The 27,365-nt window shown below is 46.4% G+C and overlaps 1 protein-coding gene across 1 annotated transcript in view; it reads right to left on the bottom strand.

Annotated features, from left to right (window-relative positions):
• dachd (dachshund d) overlaps positions 1-27,365 on the bottom strand; it is an 85,813-nt gene that overhangs the window by 5,392 nt on the left and 53,056 nt on the right. Inside the window, exons 4-10 of the mRNA XM_079170045.1 lie at positions 18,540-18,712; positions 18,273-18,408; positions 17,984-18,115; positions 4,840-4,985; positions 2,028-2,175; positions 1,257-1,400; positions 66-134 (exon numbers count right to left, since the gene is read on the bottom strand). Of these exons, the coding sequence (XP_079026171.1) occupies positions 66-134; positions 1,257-1,400; positions 2,028-2,175; positions 4,840-4,985; positions 17,984-18,115; positions 18,273-18,408; positions 18,540-18,712 (948 nt within the window). The remainder of the gene's footprint in view (positions 1-65; positions 135-1,256; positions 1,401-2,027; positions 2,176-4,839; positions 4,986-17,983; positions 18,116-18,272; positions 18,409-18,539; positions 18,713-27,365) is intronic.

Below are 27,365 nucleotides of genomic sequence, written 5' to 3'. Positions count from 1 at the left end.
GAGAGAAAGAGAGCAAGAGCCAGAGAAAGAGAGAGAGATTTATTGTCTCATCTGAGCCCCTGTACCTTGTATTGTCCTTTCAGCATCTGTTCTTCCACTGCTGCGGTCACTCTCCATCTCAGGGGTCAGAGAGTCTGAGAGAAGAGAGGGATCACCGCCGTTAAACATCCTGCAGACTCCCACCTATCACAGCGCCGGGCTCACAGCATCGCTCGCTCAGAAGAGGCGGCGGCGGAGCCTTTTTTCCGGGCTGTATCTGTAGCGTGCGCGTTATTAATCGGATCGTTCTTAGTATACTCAAGTTCTTGACTCAACACGTTGGAATAAGCATCCATTAGAAATGCGAGCATTCAAACATTTGTGAACAAAAAGCGCAGAAGAGAGTTGGTGGCCAAATCTACTGAAGTGTCTCGTAAAGGGGAAGTCGTCCTCGTCTTGTTCTGATTATGTTACTGGTCTCATAAGCCCGTCCTGCGTACTGCTGGTGGCTAGCAATGGTCGGATTTGATGCATTAAAAAAGATTTGAGGTATTACCGTGACATTTTCTGACAGACCGACAGTAAATCTTGTTTTATGAGCTCAGCGTGTTTTGTATGCAAGTCCTAATCTCTGCAAGCCGACGAGCTAAAGTAATGAACAAACGATGAAGCTGTGCTGGAAGTGCTTCAATGTGTGCGTTAGTTACTTTACACCTCTACCAATGATTACCAACCGTACTCTCAGCTACCATTACAAGAGTTCACTTTAATAATCAATGAGTGACTTCATCCTTTTTTTCCAGCAAACATTCCAATCCCTCTCTAGTTGTACATCGTTGTAAAGGAACATCTTTAGGTCGTGGACGGAACGAGACGTGTGAAGACGTCGCCTTCGGCTTTGAGGAGCTGGAATGAGCTTTTTTAGTTTTTCACTACTGTAACCTATAATAGTCTCCAATCCACAGAGGAATATATGATGACGGTAATCAATAGCAGCAGCCCTGGTGCACGGGGTGACAAACTCCATAGGACGCCATGCAGTATTCACATCCTGAACAAAACAGCATTATTTATCACTTTGATGAACGTAAAGCCTGCGATAAGACAGCTGTGCTTATCTTATTAGCATGGCTATGAAATAAACTCTTGACAAAATCACATTTGGAATGGACACATTGGCTCCCCCCCCCCCCCACCCGTTTGTCCCACTAGTAACCCCACCAGCTGTCTGGAAAGTGTAATGTACAGTAGGAGCATCTCACTGTGGAGCATCTGACCGTTGAGTGACCGCATGCTGTCGGAAGGTGAGGGCTGCTTCAGAGTCTGCTCCGCCTGCTCTCTCCTCTTGGACTCGTACTCCAGGGCCTCTTGGAGTTTCCTCTTGGCCTTCTTCTCCTTCTTCAGACGCTTCTGAACGATCGCTGCGGCGGGGGACACAATCGGATTATTGCAGCTGTTGCTTTCTAGCAGGGCGGCGAAAAAAAAGGATAATAAGCTAATTTTGTGGAAATCTAGCACACTATATTAGAAAAGGGGAAATCAATTAAAGCTAAATATTTCATAATACATAAAGATCCTCCATAATGAAAGACAATACCGACTGCGCCTTAACAAACCGCTGGAGGGAGTTGAAGCAAATTGAAACATTTATTGGGATATTTTTCATGAATTTCTCTCATTAAACATAAACGACACAGTTAGCATATGAGCTTGATGCATTTAACATGAGACCGAGGGTGGATTTCTCTAACTTAATGTGTATTACCAATTATGTCAACTGACTGAGAGCGCTAAGCAGATCGCCGCGTGTGTGTGTGTGTGTGTGTGTGCAGAGAAACGCAGCTGCGCGTGTCGGCGCCGCAGTTAAGGAGACATTAAACATACATGCGGCGCTTCGTGTATGTACATTCAGGAGCTACATGAGCGCAGGCCTGCGTCAGTCTGGACTGCTGCGGAAAATCACAGGAGTTTACGAGCCACATACACACGCACACACACACACACACACACACGCGTCCGACAGGGGAGCATCCGGCACCGGGCAGTACCTCTGTTCTTCTGCTCCATGGCGAGCTGCTTCTCCAGAGTCTCCCTGTGCTCCCTCTCTCTGAACAGCTCCATCTTCAGCTCCGTCTTCTCCAGCTGCACCTGCTTCTCCTGAGCCCGCGCGTTGTCGATAGCCACCTTGAGCAGGCCCTGCACACACACACACACACACACATTTATATATATATGAACACACAGAGATGTAGAGAAGAAGGGGGGGGGAGCAGAGAAACAGAGTGATGTGGGCTATTTAAGAGGAAGTGACAGCAAACCACACTGAAAGTGTGTCACAGCGGTTCTTTGAGTTGCCAAACAGCAGTGAAGCAGGACACAAGGGCCCACAGCTGACTGCTGCTGCATGGGTCCTTTGTCAGGCGTAGTACCACCGTTGCTGGTTCTTTTTTTCCGGGTCAAATCTCACAGGATCTAGTACCAGAGTACTAATAATCATTCCTATTTTAAATAACAATAGGTGATGCGATAGAGTGCTGGGAATGCCTGACCCCTTTTGGTCAAAGCGGTGAAATGCGAGTGTAGATAAAAACCGAAACCCGGAGAGACGATCCCCTGAGCGAGAGGGTCGGAGGAGAAAATGTTAGAACGCCGGAGGAAACGCCGCCACACTAAAGGTCAAAGCTCCGGTCCACTAAGTAGAGGGTAAGAGCTTTACAGGCAAGGGTCAGCATCTCTACTCTGCACACGGACTCTTCCTGTTTCTTCCTGTGCCTCTCCTCCCGTTGAACCGCACAAGCTGACAACTGTTACTGGATTGGAACCGATATGTACAGAATTAAGTCTAGCACATTTTCAAGCTCTTCGCAATGAATAATATGAATGACAAGTATCTCATCATGTATCAATTACATTACCGCCGTTCCAAATACACTCCTGGCAGTCCTGGCGGGTGAAGACACTGGGTCCTCTCTAGCGGAAGCTGTACAGTACGCCGGCGCCATTTTCGTCACAATTGCTCCCCATCCACACGCAATTATATCAAAAGCGCTGGGCTATATCTTACTAATTGTCGATTCTTCTGACCCCAATTTATTCTAAGTTGCTTTATCTTCATTTTCTGCTTGGTTTCATTTTGTTGATTTGTGTATGAATATTCAGCGCGCGGATCATTATCAAAGACGACTCGGTGGAGTGTTGGGAGCTTGTGACGGCTTTCCTCGTGGCTTCCTAATTACCTCGCTGAGCCAGAGGAGAGGCAGCACTCTTGATGCCAATGGTGCAAGTGCAATGAGAAGGGCAGCAGTGTGCACACATCATTACACTCAGACAGAAGGCAAATACATTCATCTTTCTGACGGGGGGGGGGGGGGTTCGAGCTGCAGCCTAAATGGCGCCGAGTAGACAGGTGTTGTTAAGGTATGCAGATTTACAGTTGAGTGTATCTGTAGTCCTGATGTCCATGCTATTGGACCGTGAATGAGCTCTTGTAGAAGGTCTCCATGACTTTTAGCATGATGTCAGCATGGAGCTTTCACGTTGTGGAATACTCCGGCTTAGCGTTTGCTTTGGGCACAAATGGGAGTATTTTCACCAATTAGCCTTGACGACAAAATTGATAGTGTGTTAGTGGATATTTAAATGACACACCTGGTGATGGTGTAGTTAGTTGATAGAACTAATACTTCTTGGTTAAAGTTACTACAAGGAACTTGAGTATTATGTGGATTTTGGCGGTCCCTGTGGACAAAAGTGGTAGTGTTTCAGAGCACCAGAGTCCCTTTAGAAAACCTCTCGTTTTACTGCAGCAGGCGTCTGACAGTCTGCTACGCTCAGTCCTGGTTCTGGTTTCTCCAGGGCCTCCCTTCCCTCCAGCGGGCCCAGCAATACGGCATGGGCCTCCAACAGCGTGGTGTCGGCGTTGGCTCCCAGCGGAGACCGGCAGAGCAGCGAGGCGAAGCTCTGCTCCTGGCCGGAGTGCAAAATCTGGGTAGTTCTGTGGTGCGCCGGCTTGCTGCCGGAGGCCCCGCTATAGTCTAAGCTGGAGTAGTGTCTGGTGAACCGCTCTGGTTTGCAACCCGGTGGCCCCCGATGACAATCATTAAGAATAACTTCATAGAAATAGCCCATCTTCTTTCTAATGTCGGTCATACAGGCATCCTTTGTCATTAAAGACTGTTTCATTGCGAGTTTCCCCGCAGTAACTCTAAGTTTGACAAAAAAAGAAATCTTAAATCAACGTCGTCTTGCAGCTTTTTTTCACTGATCTTTCAATCTCACACTTTGTTTTAAGCGGATGGAGTTTGCTAAATGATCAAGGACAACAGCTGTTGAAGGCTTTGAAGAAAGCTTGTTAGTGGACCTTGGGTTAAGATATCCGAGGCGATGAATGGGTAGTGTTTGGAAAAGATTGTGGCACCAGTTAGGTTAACGGCACATTTACCATTACGGTTAAATAAAAGCAATGTTCTGTTTGAAGCAGACGGGAGATGCCAGATACCCTGGATGTATTATGCATCCCGACCCTCAACACTCTTACATTACGCTGCGTGTTAACAAAGTCACACTACTTCCTGCTGGCTGTAAAGATGTTTGAAGCTGTTTAAACAAAACCCCACGGCTTTACTGGAGAAGACAAGTCTTCAGCTCAAGTAATATTGAAAATATATTTCTTAAAGCAACGGCGTATAGAATTTTACAATGTTCCAGGCTTCCTTGAGACTTGACAAGATGCAGGCCTGTCTAAATTAGTTTCTAAAGGTGCTGAATGAGATCTTTTCATGCGTAAACCATCAGAAGAGGCTGAACTTATTGCTCCGAAAGTTTGGTCCAAATGTGTTAAGTGTCTTATTATTACTGTACCTGTATGTTGGTGAGGAGAGTCTCTATTGACGACAAGCCATCTGGGAAGAGAAATGGTGAGGGGAAGCCAGGAGGCAGATGCTGTCCGGCCAATGACAACCTCTCGTAGCTGTCTCTTGCTGTTGGGGTGCACATTGAGTTGTCCTCTGCAAAGAAACACAGAAACATTAGAAATGTATTCATCATTCATAGAACACTATTTGTCAAACCTAAAAAAACAACAACCAAGTGTTAGAATATGTGAGTAGTTTTTGGCAATGCTGACACACATTGACCCTGATTTGAATGGAACCAGTAGGGGTGACTGGATTATTGATCTCCAGCAGCCAATCCCAGCTCCCCCTTCCTCCCAGACAATATAGTGGACTGGCTGGCCCCTCGGAGACCCCTTTGTATTGCTTATTCTCAAGTGTGGGGTTAAACAATATCTACCGGGACATAAATCCAGCCTCCCCCATTTAAGAGATGTCACGCGGACTCCGAAATCAGAAGCAGGCCCGCGCTTCAGACCCCAGAGGGCTCCGGGCTTCCTTTTGTGTATGCACGCACGGGTGCCTGTCAAACCTAAGATGACATCATCCTCCATTCATCACCGGCGGAGAGGGGTAGGGCCCTGCCATCTGCCGTCCAGCCTTTTCTCCACCAGGCCTCAGAGGAGGAGAGAGGAGCCGAGGAGGGAGGGAGGCGAACCGGCAGACACAGATACAGCCTGGTCAAACTAAAACAGTATGTCTGACACATGTTGTTTTTTTTTGTCCAGTGAGCTTTTATCAAGCCAACAATTTTGTAAGTGCTACCATCTTGCAGAGAGCCGGTTTATTAAACACATCCCGTCTAAAAATGAAAAAAAAAGGTCTCTGCAGGAAGTCTGCGCCATCAGCTGTTTAATTGTTAATTCCATGGAAAGGGTAGGAGGGGGGGGGATAAAGTTTTATTTGTAATGTGGAGCCCTGGCTGCCTCGTGCACGGCACCTCTCTGCTCTCATCCAGTATTCATATCTGTTTGTGTGGCAGGCAGAATCTTGTACAAACAGCGGAGTGGAGCTGAAACAGCCCCAGCCTCTCCCTCCCATCAATATTCACCAACGCTCGCCAAGTGCTGCGAACAGCTGGTCTTACATTAATTAGTTTAAAGTATTTATTTCACCCATCCTCAGAGCAGATTGAGCAAAAACATTGGAGATTATTTCGAGCATCTGCAAATGCCCTGGAAACATCTCGGCGCCAAAAGTCGAGTGTTAGGATTCACAGTTTAGGTTTGTAATTTGAAGAAGGATTTTTTTTTATCTTCCATGAGGGGAAGACGGTGAAATATGCACCGCCGGTCCGTGGAGAGAGTAAACAACCTTTTCTCCTTTTTCTTCAGATGGAGTTCACTCCTGTTGATTAATTAGAATGGATGGTTGCCTAATGGATTAAAATTTGTTTATAATTTGACTTCATAAAAATAATGAATTGCCTACTTTTAAGAAGCCACTCCTGTGCTAATTTGTTTTTGTTTGCCGCAGTCCTGCCTGCGCTCGGAGGTGGGCGTCTGGGTGGAAGCTCTCCTTTACACGGCGGCACGACATGAAAGTCCCATTTTATCTCAATAAAATAGCTAATCAAAGATCAAAAGCATTACAGTTGGCTCCAGCTCAGGTTGATATAGATGTATTGCATGCATTATATGCATGCATCACCCACCTCCAATAAAATCACCATAACAACTAGAGACGTTAGTAGACCTCGGGGAAAGGTCTGCTGTTGTAGCTTTGTAATTGATTTGTACTGTAGGCACTTTGTCCCTTATTTAGTGTTGGCATTAATCATAAATCATTGCTTTAACAAACTCGGGCTTCCCACTCAGCAGGCCTCCCCTCCAACACAATGTCGGATCACACGGAATATTTGATGGCTTTGTTGCGGGGGAAACAACCTGTCATGCTCTGGGAAAAAAAAAAAGAGAAAGCAAACAGCGTGTTTTGTTCGACAGACTCCGACTACAGTACAGCACCCCCTTGTCAGATAACATTTCCACCAGGAGCTATGCATAAACACAGGCGTTTACAAAATAAATATAAAAAAAAAGGAAGTGGGAAGCTAATAAGTGACTAATTTAATCAATATAATCAAAACAGTCTTAATGAAACTCAGATGTAAATTCCAGCGGAACACGATCTAGATCTGTGGTTTCTGTAGCCCCCCCCCCCCCCTCCTCCCCCCCTCCCTTTTTCTCTCTCTGTGCCTGGCTGCAAATGCTGGCATGTGTTTGCATGTTTATTTCTCACCATTGCTCCGGAATCATTGACTTCAACTTAATTACAGCGACAGGCGTTGGAGTGATGGGGGGCCGGGCGGAATGGAGTGCTCTGTTTCCAGGTGATATTTCTCCACTAGCGAGCCTGCCAACAGCAGCTGTGACAGCCTCTTGTGCTCAACCGTACGGTAAAGGTACAGTTAAGGGCCCCGCCACACCACCCCCACCCCCACCGACTATGAAATACTGCGTGGAAAAACACTCGCAGGTCACCCCTGTCACAAATAACATTTCATGCACAACTGTTTCGGCGGATAATAGGAGCCACAAATAAAAATGGGACGCTGTAAATACAATGCCTTCTGAATGAAATGCCATAATTTAAAACAACGCCCCTCCCTCCCTCCTCCCTCGCTCCGTCCTCCTCCACCCTGCTCTCAATAGCTGCAGAGGGAGTCCTTGACAGTGTGCTAGCAATGATGAATCACCTATCCAGTTAATTTTCTCACTCCTCGTGTGTTGTGCTGCTAAAACAGGGGCCCAGGAATTGACTTGACAAACTATGAATGTAAGAAATATCACTTGGAGGGATCTGGGCTTATCTCCAATTTACATGTTATTAGATTTGTGTTGCAAGCAAGGCACTTGGACCTAGCAAAGCTGAGGCAAAAAAAAAGAAAAAAAAAGATGTGGCACATGATAACTGGAGATAAAACATGTCTAAAACCCACTTGAAAGCCTTTGAAATATTTGATGGGAGAGTCGCGGGGAGCAGAGAGAGAGAGAGAAGCAGAAGGAAACTGGCCTGATTTAAAATGTGACAGACACACACACTGCAATCTGTGGTAAATCTAGAAGAAACCTTGGGAAATTTAGCTGCAATCTCTGGATAAATAGCTGTAATTGACCTTGGGAGTTGAAAATGTGCCATATGTTTCTGGTTCCTGTGTTTGAAACTGGGTCCCTCAGGACAATTCAGCTGAGTCCTCGCACGGAAGGCAGCGGGAGGAGAGGAAGGTACGGAGAGACACACAAAGAGAGAGGAGGAGGACGAGAGAGGGACGCTGGGAACAGGAGGAGATAGATGGTTGGAGACGGAAGACAGATGGATGGATGGATGGATGGATAGGTGAGGCTGAGGAAGAGCAGGCTGGAATAGAATGGGTGTGCAGAGAATGAAAGACTGACAGAGAGGAAGAGAGATAGGCGAGAGAGAGAGGGAGAGAGAGAGGGGGGGGGGGAGAGAGGGAGAGCAGAGGTACATTTGGCCGGCCAGTCAGTGTGATATATTGACAGGTGAAGCCTTTGTCCTTGCAAACCGGTGTTCCTCCCAGCAGGAGGAACTGAATGCTAAACCTGGAGGTTGTCAGCACAGCCAACACAAAGCAAGGCGCTGCTTCTCACTGCACAATTACATTTGATTTGACCTGCCACGGGCTGCCGAGGAACCAGCCTCCTTCAAATGGAGTAGTTATGACCTCTCGGACTGCCATTAGCTAGCTAGCGCAGCATTATTCCCCCTGCACTTAACGCGCTGGATTTGGAAAAAATCTTGTCAGGGGAAATATCTTGTCTTCTGGAACACATGCAGCGATGGGCAAAAAAAAGAAGGAAAAAAAAGTAGTTGCCTGCAATTTGAGCACTTTAAAAAAACATGAGGCTAGCTTATCTTGCGAGTGATGTCTGCACTCTGAAAGGTCTTTCAGGCAAAATACATTCAGCTTTAGCTGTGTGACAGTTTGAAGCAAGAGCTCTTATAGTGTGTCATAACCTTATTTGAATAAATGTAGATATTGTTTTATGTCTCTTGCAAAAGCAAGATTCCAAGTATTCTCCGCATCCTTTACAGAAACATTTTACACATTTGGCAGACTTCTCTTAAAAGGACAGTATACCCCAAAATCCATACTGTATATTTCCTCTGACCTGTAGTGCTATTTATTAATCTAGATAGTTTTGGTGCGAGTTTTGGAGATATCCAAGGTAAGGTAAACATGTCCGTCTTATCTCAAATATAATGGGACTGTGTGGCAATCGGTTCACCCCCCCCAACCGTATCACCGCGCAGAACGCAGAGAGACTCACGCACGCAACAGCGGGAGACGCAAGCATCGATGGCGTCCTCCTCCCTGCGTCGCAACGTTGGCTAGCTTGGCGACGCTAGGTGAGCTAGCAGTGTCGAGTACAGACGCGCGCTTCCTTCTGCACGATGTTCAAATGTATTTCTTTGGCGCTTTTTTTTAGCAACACTCGCTGAGTGCCATATAGTCTAATTATATGAGATAAATGGCTGACATCTCTGCGGCTGATACCTCCAACACTCACACCAAAACAATCCAGATTGATAAACAGCACCACGGGTGAGAGGAAAGATATGCATCTTTGATTTTGGGGTGTACTGTCCCTTTAATGAACCTGCAGGACATACGAGAACGTGTGTGACAAGACAAATTCCTTTAAAATGACCATCACTTTCATATGCTGTGCATGTGTGTGTGTGTGTGTGTGGTGAAGAAAGAGAAAGATGTTTGCAAACAAAAACCCTCACACACACACACACTCACACTCATTACACACATGCACAGCACACACACTAATGTGCCCTCATCACATTTAAGCTAATTTCCTTTTCATCACGGAGAGAGGAAAATGAGTGTTTGCCCCATCCCTGCTGGGGGACAAAGTCAAGAGCCCCGGTCGGTTTGGGCTAGATTAACAGGTAACATTTGGCTCCCACTCTCTTATCACAGCGTGAAAATCAAACCGCGTGTTTTTTTTCTCCCCTCTCTATTGCTCTCTCCTTCTCCCCTCCCTTAATGTTCACTTCACTTAGAGATGAAATCGCTTGCTGCACAAACCCATTTGGAGAGAGGAGAGAAGGTGAGCGGGATAATCAGGCTGGCCACTGGGCCGTGTTTCCTAAATGCTCTCCAAAACATTACTGTGCACAGGCATAAAATTAGCACCGAGACCTTAAAATGTTGACATTTAGCATGACTTTTTGGAGAGTGACACCCTCATATTTTCTTGTAGGATATCATTAAATCTCAACTGCCCTGTGGCTGTGCCTTTTCCATTAATAACCAATTCGGTGTGTCACTTCTCCCTCTCGCTCCTTCTCTCTCTTGCCACCTTTTTAAAGTAATGAGTCCATTGCTTTGCCTTAATAAATTGAATCGTATTCTCAAGGCCAACGTGAAGATAGAGCCACAGATGGACAGGCTGCACGGAGGAAATAACCATAAATCCTTTACTGTCACAGAGGCGGTTCCGGGGTGACAAAAGAAGACAATCGCGATGCTCAATTGGGATCACAGCGAGATTACAAAAGACACAGTTAAAGGTTGATCCTCTCTTTTAAAACTCTCCTTTTACCGGCGTGGATCAAGAACATCTTTTCCTTTTTATTGCTCTCGCTGCTGAGACAACACCCGCTAATGATTAAATTCGAGAATCTAATCACGCATGGAGATCAGAACACTGACGGATGATTGTACCGTGATATTCTGCAGTGTACACGATGTGTAACGCGACCCACAGCGCAGGGAATTATCTACTAGCACATTGTGCTTTTGGAGCATAGATTGCAATATTAGGGCGCGTACAATCAAAATAGATTTCATCATTTCGTTAAGTGTCAGCTGGAAAAAGAGGGAGAGGAAAAAAAACAGCAAGAGAGAGAGAGAGAGAGAGAGAGAGAGAGAGAGAGAGATGGAAACAGAGAGAGCAAGAGGCAAGGGAGCAGAATCCGTGTTGACTTCCATTCAGGAGGAAGATATCTTGTCTTTTTATGCGGCCCATGTCATATTTATTGCATAAAGGTCAGAGTGTTCATTTGTTCAAAGTCAGCGTTTTCCCTCTCTCCTCTCCTCCATGTAATAAATGCAGGGGGCTATGTCATTATCGGACCTCTGAGGATTACGGGCTTGGCTGACTGTGATGACTGCATAAAAGCATACAGGACTTTTGTTTCTGCCAGCGCGCACCTTCAAATGAGCTCTTAAAGCGAACCAGTGGCGGAGACGAGATGGCATTTTGTAGTAGAGGGAATATCGCAGTCAGGAGGGCGGAAACAGAACGGGGCGAGGCCATTAAAGGTCGGGGATCAAATCCACGTCCTTAGTTTTTTCAGTCGAGTCGAAGGAGGCTCAGGGTGGGGAGGGCCGAAAAATAAACTTGTGGCTCAGAGGAGAAAATGACAGCCGGGCAGACTTGAATGGATTTCTGTAATTCACCTATTGAGCTCAAACTGTGGAGAGGATAATACCCGGGGAAGGACATTATAGCGAGGCACTTTGAAGGTGTTTAGATTGTCTTTGCGTATTGACCTCCGTTGACCGGGTCCGTCTATTGACAGAAGAATCCCAGAGATTAAATTGGCCTCGACTATTGATTGGGTATTTTGCCTGAATCATTCCCGTTTCAGAAGGGGGGATCATTTGTACTGTACACCCCACTAATCTCTCTGACCCACTAATCATCAAGCCCCCCCCCCCCCATACACTCTTTGTTTAGTTCTCCTTTGTTTGGCATTTATTAATTCATTAGAGAAACTTCGCATGCAGCTTAACTTTAGACAGTGACTGGGGAGTCCTGTTTGTGCCCGATAGCAACGCGCATTCCGGTGGAATGCGCCACCGAATGTGCGCCCCGACGTCGCAACGCACACGCCAATTACATATTGATAATTAAGCATTCAAACAAACAAACGGAGAGGAAATCCCCCCGTAATCACCGGGTTTTAATGGAACAAGCATTAGTTTGGTGTGGTTGGCCAGATAGCCTGCTGCTAGATCAGAGCTTGGAAGGGGGGGGGGGGGCACATTGGTGTCATTGCCTGGCATTGCAATCCTACAGGGAGAGAGGCTACGCCGCCGCTGAACGGGCGTCGACGACGGCTGACGCTAATCCAGACTGGATGTACTGAGCTGCTTTTAAATGACGACCGAAGAACAAAAAAAGAGGAACTTGCTCAACAAACAAAATTATAAAAATTGATGCAAATCCATTAGTAGCTCGGGTTTCACAGTTATGAAAATACTTAAGGGCTTTTAATAGGAGCGACGTGTTAAACGCGAGGAAATCTGTTTTGATAACATTATTCATAACACTGGCTCGGGTGCCGCGTGAATTAATAACACTTCATTTACAGAACGGAAGAAAGCTGTCATGGTATTTCCAGTTAAAGAGATTAATTTTTAAACACCTAATTGACAGGCCGGGGTTAGGCGGGATAAGCAACACGCTGTAAGGCTGCAGCTGCAAAGTCAAGGTGACTGGAAAACTCAGAGAGAGGCTTTCAACAAAAAAGGAAAAGCAGAATAGAGAGCAGATGAGGGAGGGAGCGGAGAGAATTAGTCCTGGAGCACTTCTCCCTCCCGCCCCCTATTCTTCCTCTCTTTATTAGGAATGATTTACTCTCTCAGTGAAAGGATATAAAAGCTCAAGTATAGCGGCGTAATTATCGCGGAGTGAAAATTTAAAGGTTTGACTCACAATGTCCTCAAGTCGGCGAGCAGACTGCCAGGCGATAAGAGCGACTGTGTTTTTCCCGAAGAGCGGCGCGCAATTGGTCGTGTTTTATGGGCTTTGCCGAGGAGGAGCACACAAACAGCACTCGGCTCCGCAAGTCTGTAAACATGATGGACTGTGGCGAACTGCTAGGGCCCGGTGTTTACCTTGGCAGAGCTTCGGCCCTGGCAGCATGTCGGCGGCACCACTTAATTACTGTTTACATGTAAATATTACAATTATACAAACAAACCCCACGGAAATGTCTCCAAAAGTACAGAAATACATATTCAGGGTCAACCTTATCTGTCCGCAACAGTTGCCCCGCCGCTCAGGTGCGAATTTGTTTTGAATCGCAAATTTTTTCCCCCCTCTCTCCCCGCATTGTACATAATCTTCATAATTGTTTAACGCCGTTGTCCAAGGGCATCCGGGTAAATGTGTTCCCGTAATCTGCATAATGGCAGATGCTCGGATATGTAAAACGCACCTTGTGTTTTCTCAGAGACGAAGAAGAGAAAGAAGAACAACAACAAAAAGAAAAGAAGGTTATTGTTGAAAACGGGTGTTATCAGGACTGAGGGCCGTGATCATTAATGTCTCCAGTCGAGACCGTGAGAGATGATTGCTTTGATTGCGGCCCTGCCCCTCCTTACGGCCCACACGCATCTCTCTCTCTATATATATAGTGGAGCACCGGTGCCTACTGTGCATCTCTAGTATGGCTGAGTAAAGCACTTGTTCATTTGCAGCGAAGGGTAACATGAAACAGGCCTCAGCCTCCTGATGGACAGGGAGATTTCACCTTCGCCAGTGAATGATAATGCATTATTAAATTTGCCTCTCTGCTCACTAGATACACTTAGCTGACCACAGCATATTTATCTCCCCATCCGAGGCTCGCGTCTTGGCAGGAGAGAGCATTCTGTCACTTTTGAGGCATTTCAAAGATTAAAAAGAACCTCTCTCTTTTCAACGTCCCTAAAAGCATCCCCCCCCCACCCCCCACCCCCCCACCACCACCTTTTCAGTGAAATGTGATTAGCAGGGGATGGTGTCACGCAATGGAACATTCATGAGCGGGAGAACAAATATCCAAATGAACTCCTGTGTCCTCGAGGAATAGCCCCCTCTCTGCACCATCAGCAATCTCTCTCTCTCTCTCTCTCTCTCTCTCTCTCTCATGCACAGGGGGCCGGTGGAAATTTGATTGATCCTCTATTGAATTATTTTTTTGCACTCTTTCATTTCAACGGGACGCACTGACAAGTTGTTTGATCATAAAGCATTATTGTCTGCCAAGTCACATTTCAGGGTTGTGATGGCTAATGATCTTGCCTCCCGACTTAAGGAAAAGTCAGGTAGTCAGCATGTGTTTGAAGCCTGCAAACGCCAAGGACACGGGGGGGGGGGGACTGAGCAAAACACTACGCATTAAAGTCAGAAAGATGAAGAGAGACCAACGTATCGAAACTTTTCTTTAATGATACTGTTGCGGGGGATACCGTCGACGCCGGTGAAATATTTACGCTGCGACTGATGCCTAAACTTTTACCGGACCCAAAGTCCCCGAACTTCCTTTTTTTTAACATTGCAAAGGCAGAACAAAGACTACAAAGGACTGGAAATCCCTTTTTTTTCCCTTTTTTGCCCGTTTCATCTTTTTTTCTAAAGACATCCCCCCTCTCTACATGAGCCCATCAGTGTCCACAGGTCCTTGCCCAAAGCAGCTGCATGTAATAGACTGTGACAACCTCCATCACTCTAACTGTGAACCTGGGCACAGTGCACCAGCAGCCACCGGGCACCTACTGTGGGCAGCATCCTGACAAAGAGAAGGCGTGGCCAAGCTTTGTCCGTCGTGGTCACACCAACGATTGCTCGGTTGATAGCAGGCAGGGGGGGGAAAGATGCACCTTTAGGTGACGCGTGCTCGGGAGCACATTACGAGAGCATCTCCTGTTGTGTCAACAAGAGTATACGACGTTCAGCCGGGGGAAGAGCCGATATCGTGTTACCGAGTGAATCGCCCCCGCTTTTAAAATATGGTTTACAGAATCCGTTTACCCGCCGACTCTCGAGGTAAAAGAGAAGAAGAGATGTGGCATGTTTAGCTGCAGCGGGCTGAGGCAGAGTGGGGAAATGTGTTTGTTGGCCAAATGCTCAAACTGCCACATGGTATCTGCAGAATCGTGGACGTACATACATATGGCCCGTGTTTCAAACATCTTCTCTCTCCTCCCCCCAAGGGAAAGAAAATGATGTCAACTGTTTGATGTCCAAAGTGAGTTTACAGCCAAAGGCTTCCGTACCTTTCAAATCCCCCCCCCGTTTGTCAGCTACCTGCTGTTTTTCACGGGACAGAGGCTTGTCGGAAGCTATCGCCACAGACTTTCTGTTTGAAGCAATTCAATTAGTCACATGTGAGATAACACTTAGTTCTCCCTCCTCACACGTCGTCTAATCTCCGCTTTTTAACTTAAAACTTGGACGAAAAACAATCAAGTTCAAAGAAACAAGCTCCCCCGAAGAGGAAAAACAAACCATCTGGTTACTCTGCACTGGGTGACACAACTTTGGAAATGGTCTCTTTTTTTAGGCGACAACAAAAAACCAGCCTTTGTCCTTCATCGGCAGAGATGACATGAAAAAGACGCGGCGCGTTCACAGGATGCGAGTGATGTGCCGCTCTCGTGTCCGTCTCTTGAGGTGTCTGGCTCCTCGCAGAGCTTCGGCCGCCGCCGCGTCCTCCCTCCGCGCTCCGCTGTGCTCCCTGTTTCTGAGAGTGCGTCGCGAGAGAGAGATTAATTTAATGCTCTGCCAGGATCATAAAGATCAAACAAGTGGAGAGATATCATTAAACCATTGGAATGTTATCTCATTTATCTAAACAAACCGACACGACGAACAAGCCTAATTAAAGGAGCTCGCCATAAACAAAGGATGGCGAGGCCCCCCCCCCCGGCTTTAACAATGGAAACGCATTTATTTTATTAATCTAATGCATCATGTATCATATCATTACAGTTCAATATATCTATCATTAATTTTATTCCCTTCACTTAAAGCTTTTATTGGAATTACTTTGGTTATTAGTCGGTTCTAATGTATTGGTTACCTCTGGATCTGGCTGCTACAATCTCTCTTATCTCGCTGCATAAACCTGTGCATGTTATTCAAATTGCCTCATTTATTATGATAGCTTCCTCATGTAAATTGTGCTGACTGCTCGCCCTTGCACAGTCCTCATTAGACTAATGAAAACCTTCAAACGAAAAAACTAAACAACCTGCCAAATAAAGGTCTGGGGTTATTATGAAAATTACAACTGTGGGAGCCGGGAGAAGCTCTCTTCATTAATTCATGCTCAGCAAATTGGTAACTAATTTAGTTGCACTCCTCTGCATTAATGGGTTATTTTATAAAAATGTTTTCCACAGCCCGAGACCTCTGGTGCGCACACTGGAGAGAGCTCAGAATCCTAATCAAGTCCGGTGACATATTAGGAATTGACAATCTGGAAGAGGACGCGGCGCCGTGTTTGTGGATGCGTGCGGGTCAACTGGGTAGAACTGGTGTGGATTGCCGGGTCATTTGCTTTCTCCTCTAATATTGCGAAGAAATTACAGACCATTTGTGTGCATTATGTATATATATATATACTTATACACCTGTATACCAGGCACTCAGGCTGAGAAGTAGGATTTCTGCTACTGGGGGAAAAACATCCGGTTGATTTAGTGTGTGGATTCTTGGTTAAATCTCCTCCTCTCTCTGTTTGCATTGCTCTGTTTGCCTGACTCTCTTCTTGTCACACACACACACACACACACACACACACACACACAGACAGACAGTTAGACAGTTTGTGACCCATAAATTCCTCTCCTGATCCTGCTAATTATTACTATTCACTGCTTCACACCCTGTGAGTGAAGGTCTAACACTGATCTTCACGTCGGCCTGGCCAACAGGGAGCATACAGCCCACTGATTTCCACAGTGGTTTTAATATCATTATCAGCCTCGCCCCACCCTGCCTCACCCAGCACAGCACAGCCCGCCCTGCTCTGCTCAAAGCCAACAGAGAATACTGAACTCTATTATTTGCTTCACTTTGTATTTAATCCGCCACGCTTAGTAGATCTTTATCTCTTTTTTTCTCTTCTTTTCTGTTTCACAAGCACGGCAAAATTGTAATGAAATAATGGCAGTAATTACTAACACAAACATTTACTCCGGACAATGGGACTGAGGTTCAGTGTTTTCAATGTTTCCCTCTGAGTTCAGAGTTAATAATGATGTCAGCGAGCCTGTAGACGGCTCCTTCTTTCCCGTATTTATGTGGAAATATCAACCAAAACTAATACAAAATGCAAAATCTGAATGAAAATCTTTAATTTGTAAAGAACCTAGAGCAGCTCTTTTTCATTTTTCCCCCAATTTGTCTTTGAACTTTCTGTTCTTAGCTGTTTACTGTAACTGCAGTGAACAGCGTCCTATTACAGCGGAGGTCACGGCTGCATGGAGGCGTGAAATAGGGGGGTCAATTAGTTGGAAGTGATTAGAACATAAAAAGGTATTGTTTGCAGAAAATTGCTAAAAAAAAACAATGCACTTGATCTGCAGATTGTTACTGCGGTCATATCATGAGTAGTGTAAAAGGCTGACACGTGTTATAAATGTGTAACTACAGCAGGTAAACACATATCTACACCACAGGTTACCTCTTCTTAAGTGCATCTCTGGTTTGTAGTCTGTAAAAAATACATTATGAAACTAATAGAGTCGGCCGTAGCGTGTTTAGACCGGCTCGTTCTGGAGGATCATTAAAGTGACACAATCTACAGCTGGGATAAACTGACTGCAAATCCCAACAAAGACTTAACAATTGTTAAATAAATTCGATAAATAATCTCAAGTGTTCGGTACACGAGGCATGCAGATGGTGTTCTAAAGGAAAGGATAACATTGGTTATATCTTCCACTCCAATTGGGTAAAAAGAAGGTTGATGGCACCCTGACCAACAAGTCATCCACATGTGGTCTCCACTGTTAACTGGGTTCTCCTGCCTCCACTCATGTTGGGATATTAACTTGCTTCACATTTTTCTGCACATCTGCAAACCTCTGCTCTCCATAAACTCTTCACATTTACAACGTATTTTATATGCAACTAGAATAAAGCCGGTCCAGTAGAGCACAATATTCAGCCGCTTGTTTCTCATAGCAGCTGTTCTTTTCATACATTGTGCACATTGAATAGAAGGATCTAAAAGTTAATGAAGTACAAACGTATATTGTGAGCAGAAACAATACAAATCACAGCTCATTTCTGGAGCAAAGAATGAATAGAATCTTTCACAGCATGCGGTGAAGACGGGACCTGACTCACCTTTGTCGGAGTGCATCCTCTTCATTTCGTGGCTCATGTCGTGGGCCAGGTCTCCCTCTTTAGGCCCGGGCGGCATGTTGGGGGACAGGCCGAGCAGGGCGTGGTTCATGGACAGGCCGTTGTGGTGCATCGCTGGAGAGGGAACGACAGAAACACAGGGGGGCGTTAGGAACATCACAGAGAGCGCGTCTCTACTCCGTCTTGCGTAGATTGGACACGAACAAACAAAACAATCTGCGCGGCGCGTTCGCTTTTTTGTCTTCACCATTTATCTGTGTGACAAACGTACGTATCCTGTCTGAGGAGCTTTCTGTGTGGGCCGGCGAGCTGGACACGCTGCTGCTGCGGTGGGACGACGGGTGACTGCCCGGCCTCCTGTGGTCTTCTAAGGAGGGAGCGGGGGAGGGGCTGTCCGGCACCCGTTCCTGAAACCCCAGCAGCGCCAGAAACACACAACCCAAAAATAAACATCCAATGTAGCCCACAGATAAACACATTGCGCATAAACACAGGACGTTACGTAGGAGCAGCGTCTGAGCCGTGGTTAAAAATGTACCTTTATAACAGAGGTGACCATTCTGGAGGGCAGACTCTGGCCCTGTGCTGCGGCCGCCATGTTGGCGATGGTGTTGAGGTGGTTCATCTGGCTCATCGCCATGGTGACGGAGGCCGGGGGCAGGCTGACTGGGATCAGGGGGTGTGGCATCATCATGAAGGGGAGTTCCAAGCCTGAAACACAAGAAGACGGTCTGTTGGTTACTCAACGATGCGTGTTATGAGTGAGATGTCCACGGGGGAAACTTCGGAGGATTTGGCTGAAAACTCCCCAAAAACCTGCTGCGGTTTTAATTCAGCAGTCAGTAATTCCCACCACTGAGATCCCCTTTAACATCGCTGTCCAATAACACTAAAGCTGTACACTGCCATCCATTAGCGGGAGGAACAAAATGGAATAATTCAAATTAATCGCTTCGTTCCATGTTAACATAATACACATAAATGTTTTACAACATATGTTAATAATAGATACTACTGCAATGATAATAAAGAAAACGGGGATAACTATACACACACATATTCATTCAAAGACCAAAGTTTACACAGCAATAAAGATGCATCAATTATGCTGCGATGAATAAAAAAAAAGAAAAAAGGGCACATTATGGAAATTGTCTCAATATTTACATATACAAAAATATCTCTGTAAAAACAAAGGCAATCTCCAAAGCCATTACCCAAATGACTAGTTAAATGTGCTAATGACAAACAAGTAGCGTCAGACCGCAGTATGGCAGTGACTTTAGGCTAATTATAGCAGCCTATATTCCACAGCACAGAGACCAAAAGAGTCACCACACTTTCAGCTCACACAATAATGGGATTTTCATTTCTTTTCTTCTTTTTAAAACACGCACACAAATGATTCCATTACAGCATCAGATGTCTTACAAATGTTTTAAATTATTCAATTGCTGTTTGGCAATGGACTCCTAATTGGGAAAATTTAAGACATTAGCGGTCTGAAAATGTAAAGAATGTCTTATAAAGATACCATGGGGGGGGGGGGGGGGGGGGCACTATGACTGTGGCCCTGCGCTGGGCTTCTGAATGGCTTAATGAAAACAAGCCAACTTTCAAAGGACACGAGCACAGACAGAAGGTCAGAGCTAGGTGTCTGTGTACACACACACACACACACACACACACACACACACACACCCCTCCCCGCTCCATGGGGACTTTGAACTGGCAGGATCAAAAGTGACTGGGAACAGTTTGGTCTCATTCCTCTGCCACTCAGATGCTTTTCCTCAAATGCTTTAAAGGAAAGAAACCTCATAGACACTATTGGATCTGATTGAGCCTCTCTGTTGATTTTTCACTCCTTTATTCTTCTCTTTCTTGGCAGCCCGGTTCAAGGTAAAAAAAAATAATAAATAAAAGCTGCGTGAAAGAAAGAGGATAAAAAAAAAAGAAGAAGAGAAAGATAGTGCGCTACAGAAAGCCGATCCACAAAACAACTCCGCTCCTCTCTTCTGACAAAACATCAGTAGCCAAAGGGCAAGGAGATCTGCATGGCGACGCCTCCAAAGAGAAGGACACTGGTTGAAAATGAAAGGACATGAGAAGTACTCTTCTCCCCCCCCGTCCCCCCCTCCTTCTAAAAGCAGCATTGATTTCCATAAGAAAGATGGCATGCCGTTCCTCTGTGGCGAGTATTCCCAAACAATATAAAGCAGTGGAGATTAAAGGGAGGCGGGAGCCAAGCAGCACCTTGTACCAGCGCCTCCGCTGTCGCTCAGGCTGAATCAATTACCGCTCAGCAGGCTAAGCTCAATTAAAAAACACCACAGAGGGGCCTGATTGCGGGGGTACTTACTGTAGGACAACATGGGGAGCTTTAGGCTACCTATCAGCCTTTCAAGGCCACTCAAGGGCCGGAGTGAAGAGCCTTATTCTGCCTTTGTGGTGGATGCATTACACCCCTTCAATCAGATACAGCTACACTCAGAAAGACACATAGACTTAAGCGGCGACATTTCTCAGCAAATCAAACGGACTACTCCGACTCCTGTTAATCACATGTCGATGGTATACGGGGCTTTACGGGATGTGTCTCCACCTCAGACGCAGCCCGGTGGTGGGGGAAGAAACACTGGACCTCTGTTCGCTCTAAGTGGCATTAGTCTCGCTTTCATCGGCTGTCCGGCCCCTTTCATGTCACCCCGTCCTAAAGCGCTGTTCCTCCCCATAAAGGCCCATTCAGGCCACTGTGGGGGAATGTGCCACAGGGCCGACGAGGGTTCGCCAAATCCCTTTGTTGGTCGCTGAAAGGAGCCAGGTGAGGAGGATATTGGTTTATTCAAGGGTTTCTGGCATTCTTTAAGGCAAGACAGTTAAGTGTTTTTTTCACTTTCATTCATATGCCAATCCGTCCAATTTCCTAGTGTTCTATTCAGGCCTGAAGGATCTTTAACTTGGTGAAAAACAGAATCAACAAACATTAGTCAGCCTCATTAATCACCTGGATATTGTGTAGATATTCCAGTGGGCAAACCGTGAGAAACATTATTTGTCAGTTTGTGTTTATCTCCGCTAGAGAAGTTCAGACCTGATGAGAGGTGAATTCCCACAAGCCCCCCCCCCCCCCCCCCCCCCCCTGCCTCCTGAAGGGCATAAACAATGCATTTGGAGTAATTTACCTGAAGTAAGCCCGAGGGACCCGCAAAAGGTGAGCTCCTATTTACCATCATTAAAACTACAAATCACTTAATACCAATATAAACAGCTCAGCTATTGTGTCGCGCGGTGCTCGGGAGTTCACGCGTGGATGAGCAAAGATCTGAATCGCGCGGGATGAATTGAATGAATTAAAAACCGCCCTCGGTAACGGCGCGATTAAAAAAGCTGTTACATCAGAACCAAAGCACGCGGCGGATCCGACACTGGAAAGCATCACGCCGCAAAAAAAAAAAAAAAGATTGAATGTTGAATGCTTTGAAATGATTAAAAAAGAGAGCAGTAATTTATTTTCGATGACAGAAATGATAACCTGCAGTGATTTGTGCTGCACTTAATCTTCATCTAAACAGGACTCGAGCCTTTCTGGACGTCTAACCCTGCGGAGGAAAATGAGGGAGAAATAATAAAAAAAGGAACTAAGCCGTTGTCATTGAAAATGGTATGGAGCGAGCAGCCCGCCCCCTTACCCTTAACTCTGTTGTGGACAGATTTCCCCTGACAAAAATTAAACTAGCTCCTACTTGGCACTTTATTATCTCTTCAAGTGAATGATTTATTGTTTGTGGAGCGAAAGAACCAAAGAGAGGGGGAAGATTACATTTCCAGCCAAAGCTCAGGCCTGATGTCGTTTTTTACTCCCTATGTCCAGGAGAAAAGAAAAAAAGCTCCCGACAAACAATAATGTCAGCTGTAATTGATCGGAGGTCGCCGGCTGGGCCCTGCAGTAAAAGCGCACTATTTAAGCGACAATCGGCCCGGCGCTCTTCAGACGCTGGCTAATGAAGCTGTCTGTCTGGGCTATTTACCTTCTCTTAAATGGAAGGGGAGAGATGTACTGTAGGAGACAGGGCTGGAGAGGATCTGCCTCTCGCTCCCGTGAAATAGGACCTGCCCATGCCTCAGGAATGTATAATTGGTTGGCGCAGCCAAAGCCGGGGATCCGCTGCTAATTAAATGACTTGTTTAAAGCCTATCTGTCTTTGTTTGGGAGGCTCTGGGCTTCAGAACAATGCATTGTAAATGCTGTTGTCAAACAAACATTCCTGGTTATCCTTTGATTTGAATTGAACGAGACAAAGGGCTGATTTGCTCGGCGCTAAGCCTTTGGTTTTCCCGTCGTGTCGGGATATTCCTTCCCCCCTTCTGATCTGTCAAACTGAACAGGACCATTCCGGTCGAGCAGCTAAATGGACTGACTGACTGGCACAGTGCATATGCGGTCTGCTTTGCTGCAAAACAATCTCGGCTTTTTCCTCCCTAATTGCGCTTGTAAAGTGCCCCCATGTCGCGTGCGCATTCCTCCAACAAAGGTGAGGCGGCGGCGGCGGCGTTCGGAACGTCGGGTCTTTGTTGTGGTCGTATCGAGGCTTTTTGCACACCGGTCCTTGGGGAGAAAAAAAGGAAATGAACTGCTCGTGAAAAAGCGTCCTGTCACGCGGGCAAGACGTCGAGAGGTCTCTCAACACAACGCTAATCACCTTTACTACAACTATTAATCTCCTCCGAAAAGCAGAATCAGAAGCGCCGCCACGTGAGATGGAGGGAAGCCTTGCAGCCATTAGATCAAACATGAGACGCGGCCTCCATAAATATGTTGTCTGGCAATCGTGGTGCCACTTAACGCAACGCAAGCGCATGCTTACATACGCGCGGGAACACAACTGTTCTCACACTCACACACACATGCAAATAAGAAAAGAAAAAAAACAGACACACACACAGATGGCAGGTTCAGTCAAGGCTGGTGAGTCCTGTTTCTCATTAAAATGGGGGAGAGAGAGAGGAAGGTATTGAGCTTTGATGTAGCCACCCACAGCTCCTCAGTGTCACTGAATGAAACTTTGAAGCCCTTTTTTTTGTGTGTGTTTACGCAGTTAATGTTGATAATAAAGCAAACATCTTGCCTTTGTTAAATGCCTGCTGTACGCGCACAAAGGGGCGCATTAAAAGGCATACGTCTCGCGCTAACAAGGGGAGGTAAACATGGCATCGAACACACTCAGACGGTGGATATGTATAGCTATGTACACACACACATACGCGGAGCCAGCCAAATGTTAAAATAAAATAACAACACATGCAAACAATATCCTTTACAATCGGAGAGCAACAATGATTGGACACGTTTCAAGACAAATTCACATCAACGGACGAAGTGCGTTCCGGCGCGCCGAGATAAAGAGATACACTCCTCCAGTGATTCAGGTGGGCGAAGATTTTTGCCGAATGCAGCGTAATGTACGAGAAAGCCTGATAAGAAAACATCGGCGGTTTGATGAGGTAACATAATTGCTTCCCTACCCACGAGCCGCCGGAGTGTAACATGTGGCAGGAATTATGGAGGAGACAGACAGAGGTGTTTGTCCTTTAAGTGTATAAAAATCTAAAGCAGGCAACTTTTACGGGATAATTCCAATCCTCGCCTCTAATGGCACACATTCCTTATGAAAATTGAAAGATCAATCATCTCCCCTGACAGATCTGTTGTGAAGAAACTTCTTCTCGTCTTCGAGGGGAGAAAATGCGAAACACGTCCCCCCCCCAACCCCCCCGTCCCCCCCCCCCAGCCCCCGTGTTTTAGCTGTCTATTTGCCTCTTTGCTGAAAATGTTAACGAACAGGGCCATAATCAAGCCATATGCTTGCATGTGGCAAATCTCATTACAGTAAATGACCTTTACCAACCCATGCCAACATCCCTGGGCTTGACAACACGGAGCGTATAGGGTGGTGGGGGGTGGTGTGTGTGTGTGTGTGTGTGGGGGGGGGGACACAGACAATGGTGGGTTTGTAGATGCACGTGGGCTGGGGCCGGCCGGGACAGCCGGGCCTTCAGGGCACATTAGCGAGTTCGCCGTTCGCTCCTCTAATTTGGGCCGGAACCAAGCTCACTTTACATTTGTCACACATCACTCCTGATAAAGACGCAACATCGGCAACGAGAGCGCCGACATCTGATCGCCGGCAGTAAGCCGTGGCCGCGGCAGAGGAGAGCAGGAGGAGAGATATTACCAGCAGCTGTTACTACTGCGGGTGCAATATATTCAAGCCCAATCAATAAAGCTCCTACAGACAGCGACACCCAAGCAGACAGAGGAATCATTTTCATCTGATACTTAGCAAAGGCTCCCCTTTTAAAAAGATTGCTTTCAGTCAATGACAACCAGTTGTCATTTGACTAAGGCTCCTGAAATGAAATATATTGACGAGCGTTATCAATCACAGTCCCACTCCGCCGTCATATCGCTTTTGGTGGGAGTGTGGGGTGTGGGGGGGGGGGGGGGGGGGGGGGGGGGATCGGTTTGCACGTGGTCATCAGATCATCCGTTTTAATTACAAAATTAGCATCGCTGCCTCCTGCGCTCTCACTTCCCTCCATTACAATCACCTCCTGAGAGAAAATCAGTAATGCAGTGTATAGTTTACAGTAGTGCTAATGAGTTCAAGGTGAACCGACTGTAACAGGAATTTTTATAGGACTGCAGTCCAAAGAGATGTCGTTAGTTTGGATTTAATTACACTTAAAGGGACAGTTCAATCCCCAAAATCAAACACACATATTTCTCCTCCGTAGGGCTATTTAATGTAGATTTCTTTTGGTAGATATCAGCCGTAGAGATGTCTGTCTTCTCTCGGCTCAAAGCGTAGAAATACATTCGATGAACTCAACAGCGAAGTCCCTTTCCAGAAATCACGACCCGGTTACTCGAGATAATCCACAGGCCTTGTTTCATGTAGAAACTACTTTCTTTCAACCATAATTGAGTGCCATCAAGTCCCATTATAGTGTCTACAGCGGATAATCAAGACCAGATCGACTACAGGTTTTGATTTTCAGAGCGAACTGTCCCTTTAAGTAGGCAGACGAAATAAATAAACCAACATTATTTGATTTCAATTATTTTTGTTGGAATGAGTATTTTGTCACGGACCCTAAAACACAATTCATCGAGACGTCCCTTCCTCTGTTTGTTCCCACGGCGAAGGGCATGCTGAGATTGTGAAAATTCCTTAACATTGTTTGAACTCGCTCCGTCTCCCTCTCTCTCCCTCTTTATCTCCCTCGGTCCCCGGGGGGAGAGGCTGTGCGATGGTGAAGATGTCTGGCCTCAGAATGGCTGATAGCTCTATTGGGATGAGGGTTCCCGTATCATAATTGAGAAGAAACACCTTTCGGCTCAGGCAACCGACACAAGAGTGCTTTCGTGGAACAGAACCAACTATTTCTATCACATGAATGCTCTTTGATAACCCCCCCCCCCCCGATTGCAGCACAGCCGGGCAATGGAACATATTTACAGGGTAATCACAGCTAAAGAGTCATTTTGCTGTTGCCACCATTGTTTTGTCATTACTGTTACGTACACAGTAATATTCTTGGACATAATCGACAGCAATTGAAATGGAACGCTGCACCATCTTGGCCCGTGCGTGTGAAAACGGCTTTTCGCCTTCTACGCAGTTGCACGCTGCGCATATTGTAGCGCCGCCGCGACCTGCGAAAAAGAGCTCGTCATCGCTGAAAGGTTGGATGTCATTTATTACACGTATCACGTTTACACCAAGTGACATTGTCTTTTCAAATTGCGTTGATCTCTTCACTTTCAAAGGTCAGCCCCCTTCCCTGGCTAAATGCAACCTGACAGAGGATAGTGAGGAGGGGACAGCCCGACGCATGCATCACCCCCTCCCCCGCATCAAAGCGCTCCAAATTAATCCGTCCAATTAATGAAGAATGAGGACTAATGCTGATGAGGGGCGACAAGTCGACTGGTCAGTTGTTTTTTTCTTTTTTCTGTGAACTAACCGCAAGAGACAATCAAACAAATATTTCCACGTCTGTTTCTCTTTACGAAGCTCCGCCGCCACTCGGAGATGATAGAACTTGATATGGATCATTACTGAAATGTTTAATCAATCCCCCCTGTTATTGTAATCTATTTCTGCAGTTGTCTCGTGTGTGTTGTGTTTTTTTTTTTTTTTGCCGCAGCGTCGGCGCGCCTCACAATTTCCCAATCATGCATATTCAAGTGTTAACGCCGATGCTTAACGGGCGACGCAACCGGAATTAGAACGAGGACATTAGACTTCATTAAAAAGAGAAATGATTATCGGGGTTTATCTTTTGAAATGTCTATTAAAATGTGTGTGTCGTCCCTCCGCTTATCTGTCACCTGGCTCCCATGAGCCTGGCAGACTAATAGAGAGATGGTGAGGGCCAAAGCCCAAGAGAGAGAGAGACAGGGACCCATCAAGCTCTTTACTCAGGCTGGAAGGCTGTCTGTCTGCTCTGCCACTCTCCGTCTCGCTCGGTGTGTGTCTGATTCACTTAATGCCACCGCGCACCCCCCCCCCCCCCCCCCCCCCCCCCATCCCCGCCGACACCTGCAGCTTAAACGGACCCCCATCTTGTCCTGGCGCAGCCTTGATATCACAATAAAGATAATCAAAAAACAAACCGCATTATGATTGCATAAATCTGACAATAATCTGTCGCAGTGAGGGAGAGGCGTCACGACGTGTTTGGCGGAGTGAAATCTATTCAGCCTATGGCTACAATCTAGTCCCTCTCAAGAGCTTCGGCTGACAAAGGCTCCCACAAGAGAGCTAGAGAGGAAGATGGATGAAGTTGCCCCTAGACACTCATATCAGGTCAGTATGTGCTTTATCCCCTAATGGTTAAGGTTAGGATTGAGTAGGGGGTAATGGGGGGGGGGGGGGGGGTGATACTAGATCAGAGCCCGAGGGCCATTGTTCTGTCTGGAGAAGCAGGAAGTAGCCACCATCCTCCATCGTGGCCCACATTTAGCGGCGGCGCAGGGGCCACCAGGCACCAGCGCAGCTAGCAGGTTGGAGCGTGCGGCTAGCTAGTCGGATGTGTCCTTCCACCCAGAGAGCTTTATTATTAGAAAGGACATAAACAGACTAATTAAATCGCAGCAGTGGAGCCGGGCTGACAGCTGGCGCATGAGAGTGTGACCGAACAGATCCCTATCAAAGCCAGAGGAGCAGCGTCTCTACATGTGTCCTGCTTTTCAGTGTGCACGGCTGTCTGTGTCTGCTGACACGCACACGCCTGTGTGTCCTGTACGGTAAGCATACGTACGGGGGCAAATTGTCCACCGTTTTATAATAGATGA

Source organism: Pholis gunnellus (genome assembly GCF_910591455.1).
Source record: "Pholis gunnellus genome assembly, chromosome: 12".
Lineage (NCBI taxonomy): Eukaryota > Metazoa > Chordata > Actinopteri > Perciformes > Pholidae > Pholis > Pholis gunnellus.
Note: the sequence above shows the minus strand (reverse complement) of the source record. Positions and strands in the feature narration are given on the sequence as shown.